The sequence below is a fragment of the Triticum urartu genome, chromosome 6A, assembly GCF_056163025.1.
Source record: "Triticum urartu cultivar PI428250 chromosome 6A, HENAU_Tu73, whole genome shotgun sequence".
Classification (NCBI taxonomy): Eukaryota; Viridiplantae; Streptophyta; class Magnoliopsida; order Poales; family Poaceae; genus Triticum; species Triticum urartu.
This window is the reverse complement of record NC_141878.1, coordinates 441,798,303-441,812,772: the sequence shown is the minus strand read 5'-3', so window position 1 is coordinate 441,812,772 and position 14,470 is coordinate 441,798,303. Positions and strand designations below refer to the sequence as shown.

The 14,470-nt window shown below is 43.4% G+C and overlaps 1 protein-coding gene and 1 pseudogene across 1 annotated transcript; one reads left to right on the top strand and one right to left on the bottom strand.

Moving 5' to 3' along the window:
• Window positions 1-690: 690 nt before the first annotated feature.
• Window positions 691-1,236, bottom strand: LOC125512215 (putative invertase inhibitor). Its single transcript, XM_048677306.2, has one exon. The coding sequence runs from the start codon at window positions 1,234-1,236 to the stop codon at window positions 691-693; it is 546 nt and encodes a 181-aa protein (XP_048533263.2).
• Window positions 1,237-10,378: 9,142 nt separating this feature from the next.
• LOC125516825 (uncharacterized) lies at window positions 10,379-12,291 on the top strand (annotated as a pseudogene).
• The last annotated feature ends 2,179 nt before the right edge of the window (window positions 12,292-14,470 follow it).

Below are 14,470 nucleotides of genomic sequence, written 5' to 3'. Positions count from 1 at the left end.
CGAGGGAGCATCAGGCCACAAATGGGGTGGGAGAGGTTGTTGGACCACACCGAGCCGAGTCATTGTACCACACGGCCACCGGATCAGGAATGAGAGCGCCGGATCCGAAGACGCCTGAGGCAGCCCAGCGAACCTCCCAGCCCACGCCAGCCATCACCGTCGTCTCCCACCACAACAAAGCTCGAGGACGCGTGCCGGAGTAGTGTGGCATCATCGGCTACAACCCGAGCCCCCCTGCTCGATAGAGGCACAACCCTAGCCGCCCCGTCGCCAGATCCGAGGGGGCTTTGCAGGGGGGGTGGGGGGGGTGGTTGAGTGGTGTAGATGGAGGGAAAGGTTTTCTCTACCAACTTTAGAGGGCGGGCAGCGAGGCACACGGCAGCCCCCCGCCATTATAGATGCATGTCACAGGGGAAAAGAGGAATAATGCGATCGGGAGGAGGAAGATGAAGCACATCCGTTGGATTTCAATCCATCGTCTGGGACTAAATCAACCGAAACCAATTTTTTTTTGAAGCAACTATTGAATAGGCGATCCCATATTTCTGACCAATAAAGCTGTATTTGGATCATTGGACTGATACAGAAATGTTTATAAGAAAACCCAAACCCACATACTGTATATGATATATAAATGATTAAAACTGGAAGAAGACAAGAGCCATGTATTCAGCTCGGATCTTTTGGTGATCATCCATGAGAATGCAGCATCAGCTCGGCAATTCCGGAGGCAATGACGGACAAGAAGTCAGCGTTATGGTTCTCCTGATCTATGGGGTTCCTCTTGGCGTCTCCCTCTATCAAGATGAGGTCGCACCAAGCAGGAGCGTTTGCCTTTGCCACTTGCAAAAGCTTCTCGGAAGCGTCGGCGCCGCGCCCGCCTCGGATGTCGTCGAGCGCGTGCCGCACCATGCCGTTAATCTCTCTGTAGTCAGTAAGACAACGGCCCAGATTATGGACGAGGTCCGCGATGATGTGCTCCGTGGACGTTAGGTTGGCGACTGTAAGGCTTGCCGCGGCCGCCGCTAGCCCGCGGGCGTCCGTGGCAGACGAGGACGCCGGGTCGGCTGAAAGCGCGCGGACGCAGAATTCGTAGTCGACGTGCACTGTGACATTGGGGCTGTGGGCGAGCGCAGCGCATGTGGTGTTGATGATGGGTGTAGGGCTGACGGCCACGGAGAGGCCATGGGCGGCGGCGAGGAGTAAGAGAAGGAGGGCGATCTGCTGCGTCGCCATGGCTTTGAAGACCGTACGCCTTTGTGCTGCCGTATTTATTTTAGTCAGAAAGGAACCCTCCTGATGGAACGAGACGATGAACACACCATCCGTCCAGGTTCGCAGAAAGCGCGTCCGTCTTAGATGTCCGGCTAATTATGTCGCATTAACCAGCGTGCGCTATAGGGCTGAGTGATTACGGCATTAACTGTCAGAAGGTACTGCCCGCTTCAGACCACTGGATGGCCCCTTGGATCAAGTTTTATTTTTTATTTTTTGAGGGACCCCTTGGATCAAGTTAATTACTCCCTTCATTCCCTTATATAAGACCACTATCAAAAATACATTTTGCATCAATACAAGGCCACCAGCATTAATCGAGACAAAAATTAATAATGTTTCCTCGTACTAGCAACTTTTTAATACTTACATGCATGTAGTCATAATGACACTCAGTCACTTCCTTTTCATTCATTCGTTGCATGCTTGTGGTGTATTAATGGTCCCGGTTAACAAAAAAAAAGTTAACTTGCAAATGAATCATTAAATTTTATCTTGATACCTATCATATAAGTTTATGACCTTGTATAAGGAAATGAAGGGAGTATAGGAAACGTCTAGGATCAGACTATTGATCCTTTGCTGCTATCAGATCAATCGAAGACCATACGATTAGATGCACACTGATCGTACGATCTGGTCACCTTTCTGATGGCATGTGTCTTGATAACTCCTTCCGTTTATAACTTCAAAAAAAAAACTCCTTCCGTTTATCACGCCGACACCATTGACTACCAATTGTTTTCCTAAACTGCTTCCACAGAGGGAAAAGCTGATGTTCAACCAACAGATCTTTTTTCTTTGTGTCCGCCGCATCCTATACTTGTCACGCATCTTGATTAGGCCTGCACACCACATCTCTCTTTCGTTCTTATCTTAATGGAACTGCTACTCTCATTCCTGCAACTGTTTAACTGTTTCAGAAAGTAAACCGCAACAAATGCTATGTTGCAAACCATCTGCCAGTCCCTTTGCTTGACATGTAACCACCCACGTCTTATCTCTTCGTCTCTCTCCGTCATCTTATCTCTTTTTTGATCTCTCTCCCCCGTATACAAGTGCTTATCAATGGCATACATCTAGCCGGTGAGGAGGATGATGACGAAGCAAGTGGTCGAAGGTCTGTCGCTCGTCGAGGGGGCGCGATGGGGGACGGGCGACGCCTCTCCTCCCTCACCACCGTCCGGTGGGTGCACGTCGGCGGCGACGCGATGGCAGGGATGGGCGGCGCCGCTCCCCCTCACCACCGCTCGACATGAGCTCATGGCGAACAATAATGGTGTTCTTTTGCAACAATCAATTTGCTGCAAGGAAGATTTCTGCAACATTAGTCATGTTGCAAAACTTTCTTTCGTACCACCATATAAAGGTGAAGACAAAGACAAAAAATCTGCAACATCACCTCAGTTGCAAAGTTTTTTTTGAAACAATACCTTTGTTGCAAAAAAATGAAGACAACAAAAAATTCCTCAACACAAGCTATGTTACAAAAACAAATCCCACAACATAACATATGTTACAAAAAAATTCCACAAGATAATATGTGTTACAAGTGTTTCTGCAACAAGGTCTCTGTTGCAAATTAGAGAAAGACGTGCATCCGCTTGATTTATCAAATCAGACGGCTCGCGAGGCGGCGGATTTTTTAAAAAGATCCGTCGGCCGACGCGTAGCAGTCCCCTTCCACAAATGACTCTGATACACGTACAATATTTGCGGAAAGATTTTTGATAAGCTATAATTATTTGTACATATGAAAACTTAATTTCCACAAACCAACATGTGGTTGGATGATTAAAGAGATTGTGGTATCCCCAGCTCACCAGGGTTCAAATCCTGGTGCTCGCATTTATTCCTGGATTTATTTCAGAATTTCCAGCGATACGCATTCAGTGGGAAAAGTGTGCGTGTATGCGTTCATAAGGATGAGTGTATGCGCATCTATATAAGCGCTTGTCGGTCTGAGGTGTCCCGAACGATTGGTTCGCTCGAACATGAAACTGTACCGAACCAACGACGCGTTTGGTTCGCCAATTTCGCACCGCCTCCCGATTACATCGCTTCTCGAAAACTTTACGGGCGTTTGGTTCGGCCGGGCCGGTTTCCGTTGCCGTGTAATCGGATACGTCGCTTCGGAAAACCGAAAATAGGGCACACCGAGTGAAAACAGAAAATGCTCGTCTCCGTAATCAAATCCACTTTCCCTTCCTCCGCTCGTCCCGACCTCGTCTCCACCATGAGCTCTCCCCGTCGCCGCCACGACCTCCCCTCGCCGTCAGAGTAGGAACGCCGGCCTCTCACTCCTCTGCCGCAAGATCCAAAGCCGGACCTCTCCAAGCTCCGCCCCAAATAGCTGGTCCCCTTTCTTTCCTCGACGCGAACCTTCCCTGGATCGGCATCTTCGACAAGAACCACGGTGCGCCACCTCCCCTCTTCCCCCCTCCTCTTCTTCTCGTGCTCTAGTGCCCGGATCTATCGTTTCCTTTCTCCGAACTAGAAGATCCAAGCGTTTTGGCTGAACTGTACTCTGGTTAGGGCTTCAGACTTAGTAAACCAGTTGAGATTTGGGTACTGTTCATGAATGTGCGCATGACTGGAATATTTTGAGGGATTCTTTGGTGGAATTAGTAATTTTTGCTTCCTCGTCATACTGTGATTTGTTGTCCCCAACAAATGAGGTGGTCAGATCCTTTTCTCTGTTGGATATAGATAAATAAAGTAGTTGTATTGGATCACACTGCATTGTTCTGTGCTTATATAGGCTGCTTGTTGTTCAATCAGAATTTTATGCTTGAGAATTGCATGGATTGCTCACATTGTATTGTACTGTACTACCTCACTGTAAATCTGATGCTTACTGCATTACCTAGATTTTCTTGTGCCCTTTTGTTTTGCGAGGGTGATACTATAAGAGAATAGCTATGGAGGAGATAATATGAATAATATGAGTCATGCATGCCCTTGATAGGGAAGAGGCTGCTTGTTATTTAAAGAATAATTTGATTCTACAGTTTCTTGTGGATCACATATGCTGTACTGCACCGCTGTTGTGGCCTCAGTGAGAGTGTGTGATGTATCCTGTTTTAGTTTGTTAGGTTGCAAAAGAAACATGTTTGGAGCTGTCTTTCCTTTTCATCTCTATAGCTTTGCACTTGCCCTGTGGTGAGGCTGGTTGTTAAAACTCTGGTACTCGTTTGGTTTCTTTCTTAATTGATTGGAGCCGGGGGTTTGACCCCTTATTATCCAAAAAAATATGATGTACTGTACTGTACTCATATAGGTTGCTTGCTATTTAAGCAGAATTTGACGCTTCAGAATTCTTGTGCCCTTTGTTTTGCTGAGAGTAATTTCATGAGCTAAGGAATATATTGTACTATACTCATATATATATTTATATATACTCATATGACTTCAAGATACACAATATTTATAATTTTGTGCTGCATTTTTATTTTCAGCATTATGGCTCGTCTTCCTTTGGCCACCACAAGATCTCGACGAAGGAATTTAGCATTTAGGAATATTTCGATTAGCATCATGCTTATGTACTATTATATATGGTTATTATTTGCACTAGTCTATAAAATGTAACGCCCTCGATGCGGCTATAGCTCCCACGTGTCGAGGCACGGCTTAGAGACATAACCGCATTGAAAGCAATGTCGCAAGTCAGGCAATCATTACAACATCCCATGTAATACATAATAAAAGGGGGAGATAACATAGTTGGCTTACACTCGCCACGTCACATCAGAGTACATAAATAACATCCATCAAACAAACACTCATGGCCCGACTACGGCGCCAAAATGGAAAAGAACCCAACATGCGACAAGGCCCTGAATCGATAACCCCAACTAGGCACCACTACTGATCATCGGGAAAGGAAACATAATAACGCTGAGAGTCCTCGTCGAACTCCCACTTGAGCTCGTACTCGTCACCTGGAGCGGAATCACCTGGACCTGCATCTGGAATTATAGTATCTGTGAGCCACAGGGACTCAGCAATCTCGCACCCTCGCGATCAAAACTATTTAAGCTTATAGGAAGGATAAGGCAAGTATATGTGGAGCTGCAGCAAGCGACTAGCATATGTGGTGGCTAACTTATACGCAAAAGAGAGCGAGAAGAGGAGGCAAGGCGCGAGCGAGAATCTAGAGGAATAACCTGCGCAAGCATAACTCCAACACCGTGTCCACTTCCCGGACTCCGCCGAGAAGAGGCCATCACGGCAACACACGTAGTTGATTCGTTTTAAATAATTAAGGTTTAAGTTATCTACAACCGGACATTAACAAATTCCCATCTGCCCATAACCGCGGGCACGGCTTTCGAAAGTTCAATCCCTGCAGGGGAGTCCCAACTTAGCCCATGACAAGCTCTCACGGTCAACGAAGGAATAGACCTCCACCCGAGACACACCGATCAGACTCGGTAACCCGGTACAACAAGACAATTCGACAGGTTAAAACAAGTCCAGCAACACCGCCCGAATGTGCCGACAAATCCCGATAGGAGCTGCACATATCTCTTTCTCAGGGCACACTCAGATGAGACTAGCTACGAGTAAAACCAACCCTCAAGTTTCCCCGAGGTGGCCCCGCAGGCAGCTCAGTTCGGACCAACACTCAGAGGGAGCACTGGCTCGTGGGGGGGCTAAAATACGATGACCCTTGGGTCTGCAGAACCCAAGGGAAAGAAAAGGGTAGGCGGCAAATGGTAAAACCAAGGTTGGGCATTGCTGGAAAAGCTTTAATCGAGGCGAAATATCAAGGGGTTCCCATTATAACCCAACCGCGTAAGGAACGCAAAATCCGGGAACATAACACCGATATGACGGAAACTAGGGCGGCAAGAGTGGAACAAAACACTAGGCGAGAGGCCGAGCCTTCCACCCTTTACCAAGTATATAGATGTATTAAGATAACATAGCAATATAATGATATCCCAACAAGTAAATAAATTTTCCAACAAGGAACGGCTCCAATCTTCACCTGCAACTAACAACGCTATAAGAGGGGCTGAGCAAAGCGGTAACATAGCCAATCAACGGTTTGCTAGGACAATGGTGGGTTAGAGGTTTGACATGGCAATTGGGAGGCTGACAAGCAAAAGGTAGGCATCGTAGCAGTGGCAAAGCAAAAGAGCGAGCAAACTAGCATAGCAAAGATAGTAGTGATTTCGAGGGTATGATCATCTTGCCTCCACAGTTGTCAAAGTTGACTGGATCCTCACAAGCAAACTCAACGGGCTCCTCGATAGCGAACTCGTCTCCCGGCTCTACCCAACAAGACAAACAAGCAACAAGGATACAATCAACCACGTGCAAGACCAAGCAATATGATGAAAAGATGACATGCTATGCGGGATGCGATGCGGGATGCAAAATGCAAGATATGACAGGAAATGCATGAACCTGGCCTCAACTTGGAATTCCAAGGGTGCCACTGGATATAGGGGATGAAATCGCTTGAAAACGATATAAAGATCATTGGAATCGGAGTTACGGTTTGGAAATGGCAAGCGTTTTAAGATATGACACCGGTCTGCGATTTACAGCACGTAGGCATCTAAATGCAACGAAATGAACATGCTACAGCCACCAAACATGAAAACAAAATACATGGCAGGGATGCACACAAGATGCTTAGCAAAACACTAGCACTGAGCCATAGGCAAATTCATCCACTAAGAGGTTCAAACAAGCATGGCAAAAACGCAAATGCAAAACAGATTCCAGACTTAGTGAAATTAACACTAGCCTGAAATTTCAGATCACGATGCTCTCTTTGGAGCAGCAAAACAACATGATAAATGATCTGAACATGACAAGCAAGAACATGGCATGGAGCTACTCAAAAAGATTAACAAAACACCCAAAGTGACCTGGCGTCAAAAGGGTTCACAAAATACTCTACCGAGCTCACGAACATAGCTAAAACACAATCAGTTTTCAGACTTAGTGAAAACTGAGACATGCTGAAATATAACTCACGAAGGCATGTAAATGAGCTCGATGCACTCACTACGGTGCAAGTCATGGCAAGCCAATAATATATCCAGAAAGAAGACACAATATGCTAGCTACACATGGCAATAAAAAAGGCATAGCATGCATGGAACACTAACGGTAGCATCGGCAAAATCGCAAACAAGTTGACGATCTGCCCAGATTAACAACGAAGCAAAAGTTGAGCTCGATTGAGTCAACCTAGAGCACTCCAGATATGCAAACAAAGACATGGATGGATAGAGCATAACATAAATATCAAAACTCCCTTACTGATCATCCTCAAAAGAGGCACGGATCACTAGGAAACAAGCTGGACATATAGCATCACGAACTAAAATATCCCAGACTTAGTGAAAATCACTAAGTCCCTGAAATCAGCAATCTCAGGTACCTCTCTTCGCAAGCTCGCACAAGACAACACACACATCCTAAAAATGCACGGGTGGCACCTCTGGAAAGAAGACAAAATGCTTAACAATTCATCCCAAAGGGGCACAGGCATATCATGCACGAATTAAACATGGCAAAAATGACAAAAGTCTATAATGAACTAACGGATCTGCAATTTAACTCACGAAGCCTCCTTCTAACAGCATTTTGGGCATCAAGATGAACTCAAATGCAAATGATGCAATGGAATGAAATTATGTACATGTCGAGACGAAGATTTTGATATATTATATGTCCAAATCGGAGTTACGGATGCGGAGATATCACTGGTCAAACATAGCACAAAATTTTAGAGGGAGAGGGAAAAAGTCAACCCTAGAATTTCGGATCTGAGATCCAGATCGGGCACGGGAACCGAGGTGGCGGCGGCACTGTTCACCGCCGGATTTGAAGCTCGCCGGAGGAGTCACCGGCGTGGAGGGAGAGGAGGCCGGAGTGGCCGGATCCGACGTCCTCTGCCGGGGAGTTGGCCGGCGTGGGGCGGCGCGAGGAGGCCGGCGGCCGGCACCGGGGCGGAGCGGGCAACGGCGGCCGGAGTCGGCGCCGGCGGCGAAGCTGGACGGCGAAGGCGGGACGGTGGGCGGCAGAGCTGGGCGGCCTCGGGCGGCGCCTGTACCCGGGCGGCGAGGCGCGGCGATGGGCCTCGGGGGCCCCTCCTGGGCCTCCCGGGCCGGCGGCGGCGAAGTGGGCCTCGGTCCACGTGGCGGCGCGCGAGTGGGTAGGCGGCGGCGGACGCTGTCCGGCCGGGGCGGACACGTCCGTCGGCGGCGGAGGTTTTGAAGTTTTTTTTTTTGGAGGAGGACGGGGAGAAATCTGAGATTTGGAATGGGGGGTGTCCAAATGAGGTGCGGTTTTCGCCCACGCGATCGTGATCGAACGCTCTAGGACATGGAGCTGAGTTTGGTGGGTTTTGGGCCAAATTTGGGGGGTGTTGGGCTGCAACACACACACGGCCTTTTCGGTCCCTCGGTTAACCGTAGGAGTATCAAACGAAGTCCAAACGATACGAAACTTGACAGGCGGTCTACCGGTAGTAACCCAAGGCCGCTTGGCAAGTCTCGGTCCAATCCGGAAATGTTTAATCCCCACACACGAAAGAAAGCTAGAAATGACCACCGGAGGAGAACGAAGCGCCGGAATGCAAAACGGACAACGGGGAAAATGCTCGAATGCATGAGATGAACACGTATGCGAATGCAATGCACATGATGACATGATATGAGATGCATGAAAACAAAAACAACATACGGAGACAAAAACCCGAACCCGAGAAATAAATATAACTTAATGCTAGAAACGACAAGAGTTGGATACAAATATGGAAAGTATATCTGGGGCGTTACATAAAAGGAGGTTGTGGAAGATAGAAAAGAGGATTAGAAATAGAGAACTTAGAGCCGCACATTTGTACCAACTCATTGGCGAGAGTGATGTAGCTTGCATACAGGAGCTTCGCATGGACAGGAGGACATTCCACAAATTGTGTGAGATGGTTAGAGTTACTGGTGGTCTAGAGGGCACAAGGAACACATCGCTGGAAGAGATAGTGGCTACATTTCTCTACATAATATCACACCATCTAAAAAATAGAACAATCAAGAAGTTCTTTTATCGAAGTGGTGAGACGATAAGCAGAAATTTCAATAAATGTTTGCTGGCTGTTTTGAAGCTGCACAACCTACTACTTAAGAAACCAGAGCCTATACCCGAAGATTGCACAGATAATAATTGGAAGTATTTCAAGGTAAATTATCTCTGCATGAAAATTTTATTGTCGGTCAGATGATATAATCTGATTAGTAGTATAACACACTAATATCACTCATGATGTTCATGTTGTAGAATTGTTTGGGCGCATTAGATGGTACACACATCAAGGTTACCGTCCCAGCTAATCTAAGAGGGAGGTATAGGTCAAGGCTGGCTGATATTGATACAAATGTTTTGGGTGTATGTGCACCCGACATGCAGTTTATTTATATATTACCTGGCTGGGAGGGTTCGGCACATGATGGTCGTGTTCTTAGAGATGCTATTTCGAGGTTGGATGGGTTTCGAGTCCCTCAAGGACAATACTACCTTGTTGATGCTGGCTACACAAATGCAAATGGATTTTTAGCTCCTTATCGAGGTCAAAGGTACCACTTAGGTGGTTGGACTGCACAAAACCCACCATGCAGCGTAGAGGAATATTATAATATGCTGCACGCTAGAGCTAGAAATATTATTGAGAGATGCTTTGGAAGACTCAAGGGCCGGTGGGCGATTTTGAGGTCTCCATCATATTTTCCTATCAAAACTCATTGCCGGATTATAATGGCATGCGCTCTATTACACAATCTGATTTTACAAAATATGGCTGAGGATCCACTCGCTGGTGAGGATGGGATGATGCAAGATAACATGGAAATCTTGGAGGGAGAGAACGATGAACCTGAATTTATCACTCATATATCAACATCTAATGAGTGGACTAATTTCCGGAATACTCTTTCTCAAGGGATGTATAATAGCTATAGAGCTAGAGGCCACTAAGGTTTGTGTTTCGGTGGATGATTGCAGATGTACATATATGCTTGTTTTAATTATAGAAATCTGAATATCTCATGAACTAATTTAACTTGTGCATTTTGTAGGTATGGACAACATGGATAGCTCAAGTGTTGCATGTGGCAGGGGAAAAAACAAAAGAAAGTGGACAACAATGGAGGACGATGAGCTAGTCAATGCTCTCTATGATCTGTCATTGGATCCACGGTGGAAAGGTGATAATGGTTTCAAGAATGGGTATTCCTCAGTGCTGGAAAGTAGGTTGGCTGAAAAGGTACCTGGTTGTGGTCTTAGTGCTGCCCCACACATTGAGTCAAGGGTGAGATACTTTAGGACCAAGTATGGAGCAATTGAAGTTATGCTTAAAAGAAGTGGGTTTTCTTGGGATGAGAATAGGAAAATGATCCAGTGTGAAAAGCAATCATACGAGGAACATTGTAAGGTATATAACTCCAGATGCCTATTACTTTTGCATTACATTTTCTACTTGTGGCCATATGGATTATCCAGCTGACATCTCTTGTATTACTACTTCTACTAGAAGTGAGGTCCTATTGGATACCTCCTTTCCCTTCCAGTCACATTATTTCATAGATATAGATTGGAGAAAGTGCTTTTTCTGGTTCACTACATGATTTTTCTTTACCTTGTAAGTTGTCGCACCGCATGACCTAGAAAACTGAGAACGTATGGAACTTCTTGAACAATATTTTATCTATTGATTATGGTTGTAGTAGAGTTAACCAAAAATATGATTTCCGTGCTTATTGTATTTTGCAGCTTCACAATGAGGCCAAGGGCTTGTATGGTGTGTCGTTCCCTTATTTTGATAAGTTGGCTGCAATTTATAGCAAAGATATAGCTACTGGGGAGGGTGCGGAAGGTTTTGGCGAAGCTATAACAAATTTGCAGAATGAGATTGTCATCGAGGATGAGATGAATGATGAAGAGGAAGATGACAGAACGTCAAGAGAGACACCTAGACGGTCTGTTGACAGCCATGTCACCGCTGATTCTACAAACTCTAAGAAGAGAAAGAAAGGTAACGGGTCTCGTAGGTCAGAATCAACGGATCCTTTTCTCACCATGTTTGGAGATGTAAACAGCCAGCTGAAGAGTGTCACTCAGAATGTTGGACAAATGGCAGCAACAATGGAACGCGAAGCTATTGCCAAGAGAAAGCAATGGAGGAAGATCCTAGACAGAAGTTTAAAGAGAAAGCTATCAATGAATTATCAAGGCTTGGATTCACTGGGATTGAAATCGTGAATGCTGCCAGCATATTTGCCAAAGCTCCAGAAGAAATGCATATGATGCTTGCACTCCCGCAGAATCTGAGGAGGGAGTATGTTAAGAAAACGCTTGGTAAGTTAAATTCATGCACTATTATCTTGTTCTGATGTTAAGTGATAGTTATGTGCTGTTATCTTATTCTTTCTCTCTTAAAAAGAATAGTCTGAGCAATACTAAACTGTTATATGTCATACCTTTGTTGAACAAATCCCATGTGATGCGACTGAACTTGCTTGTATATATTCCAATAACTAGGCCATGCACATTGATTTATGTCAGAAATGTCCAACACCGCCATTTCAGTTTTTATTGTTTATTGTTAGGCAGATTTCATGTGTGTTGTCATGAACAGATGAAATCCAACTTGCTATTACAATATCCTTCTTAGATCTGGGGCATTCAAGATTTGTTTTTCATGGAAAATCATATATGCAAAGCTTCTACATTTGCAATTCTTCAGAACTACAACATGTCTTGTTTAGAGAAATGACAATTTTTTGTTGGTCCAATGATGTGCTAGATGATGCAATTAGAAGATAAGGATCTGCTGCTACTGGTGGTGATGAGGAGCTGATGATGTGGATAATGCAATTAGAAGATGAGGGACTGCTGGTACTTGTGGTGATGATGAGCTGATGTGGTACCAGATGGATATCACATGAAAAATGTTATTGCTACTTTTCAACAATGAGAAAATGATCTGTTTTGTTGGCTATTAATTATGCATGTGTTAATACATTTTTTTGCTGATGACCCCATTTATGGAGTTAGCTTGAATTTTTTCAAATATTTATCTATTAAGATCCATCAGAAAAAATCTGTTACCTATGATATATGACATGGACATGTCAGCCATGTACTAATGCTATATTGTGTAATCCCAATACATGGGTCAACCAAACGCTGCACTGTATTCAGAATGCATACCTTTGTTCAACCAAACAGAAGACGTGTTCACTCAATACACCATCTAATACAGTGCAGTCTGAATACAAAGCTGAATACGTTACCATAGGCGAACCAAACGCGTCACAAGTTGTTCGGTGGAAGACCCCTCCAGCCCGAACGACCTTCACCAGCGCCAACAAAAAAGGCCCAACAGCCCATTTTGTTGGGCCTCTTCCCATACCATAATAAAAGGCACACAAAAAAGAAAAAAGTCCATAAAAACAACAAAACAGTAAAAAAAAAAGAAGAAAAAGGAACTTCTTGCCATCAAAACAAAAATGACATAATTTTAGTCGCCCCATGGAAAAAGCATCTATAATAACTCGACAAAAGGACGTATGATTTTAGTTGCCATGTCCGTATGTAGCATGAACAGTTGAAGCACAAAATTATGAACAGGAAAATTGCCATGGCAAATTAATATCAAAAATTGCCATGGTATTTTAATTAAATTTGCCATGTTCTTTATGAGAAAAAAATGTCATGTATGAAAAGTAAAACTCAAATTATGAACAAGAAATTTCCATAGCAAATTAATATAAAAAATTGCCATGGTATTTGAATTAAATTTTCCATGGTCTTTATGAGGAAAAATGTCATGTACGGAAAGTAAGACTCAAAATTATGAACAAGAAAATAGCCATGGCAAATTAATATCAAAAATTACCATGGTATTTAATTAAATTTGCCATGTGATGAGGAAAAATGTCATGTACAAAAAAATAAAACTCAAATTATGAACAAAATTGCCATGGCAATTAATATCAAACATTTCCATGGTAATTTAAATTTACCATGTTCAGTATGAGGAAAAATGTCATGTATGAAAAAGTAAAACTCAATTTATGAACAAAATTGCAATGACAATTCCTATCAAAAATTGCCATGGTATTTTAATTAAATTTGCCATGTTATTTATGAGAAAATTGCCATGTATGAAAAGTACAACACAAAGTTATGACCAAAATTGCCATGGCAAATTCATATAAAATATTGCCATGTTATTTTAATTAAATTTGGCTTGTTATGTATGAGAAAAATGCCATGTATGTAAAGTGCAACACAAGTTATGAACAAAAATTTCCATGGCAAAAATATATTAAAAATTGCTGTGGCATTTTAATTAAACTTGCCATATTATGTACTCCATGACAAATGAATGTTATAAATTACCATGGTCTTTTTATTATAAATTTCATGCTTTTTGTAAGGGAAAAATGCCATGTCTATATTAGAATTTAAAATTTTCCATGGCTAAATTAGAAAAGACATTTGTTTCCATTGGTGTAAAATGAATTTTTTTGCCATGACCCATAAACTACAATTCAAAAGGATGACATGGCAAAAAATACATCTAAAGTAACCACGACGAAATTCAGCAAGTACATATGATAAAGGCGCAAAACGAAAAATTGTCGTCAGGAAACAAATGCTTAAATTTTTTCCATTGCAAAAAGAACTACAAAATTTAACAAAAATACATATGGTTTTAGTTGTTCATGGCAAACACACCATGGCAACAAAAATGCTTTTAGTGGCCATGCATTACGGAGATACTATTACAAATAGAAATTACACAACAATCAAAAGTGAGACAAAAAAAGAAGAGAAACTATCTACATTCATGGAAATTTAGCTGATTATGTGTAAGGATGAAGGATGGGAAGTTTAAGAACTATCAATGTGTAGGTAATGGCAAAATGTATGAAAACATCATGGCATGTTTACTAAAATTTTCACATGTATCAACAAGTCATGGCCAAAATGTATGAAAACAGCATGGCATGTTTACTAAAATTTTCACATGTATCAACAAGTCATTGCAAAAGTATGAGCACAACAAAGTGAAAAAAGTCATGGCACTTTGCAGAAGTATGACTGTGGCAATCACAAGTATGAGTGTCAGTGCCAAAATCAAGGACATGTGGCAACAGATTAC

What these genes read in the sequence shown, in the direction of transcription:
- LOC125512215 (XM_048677306.2), bottom strand. Translation starts at nt 1,236, where the DNA reads ATGGCGACGCAGCAGATCGCCCTCCTTCTCTTACTCCTCGCCGCCGCC.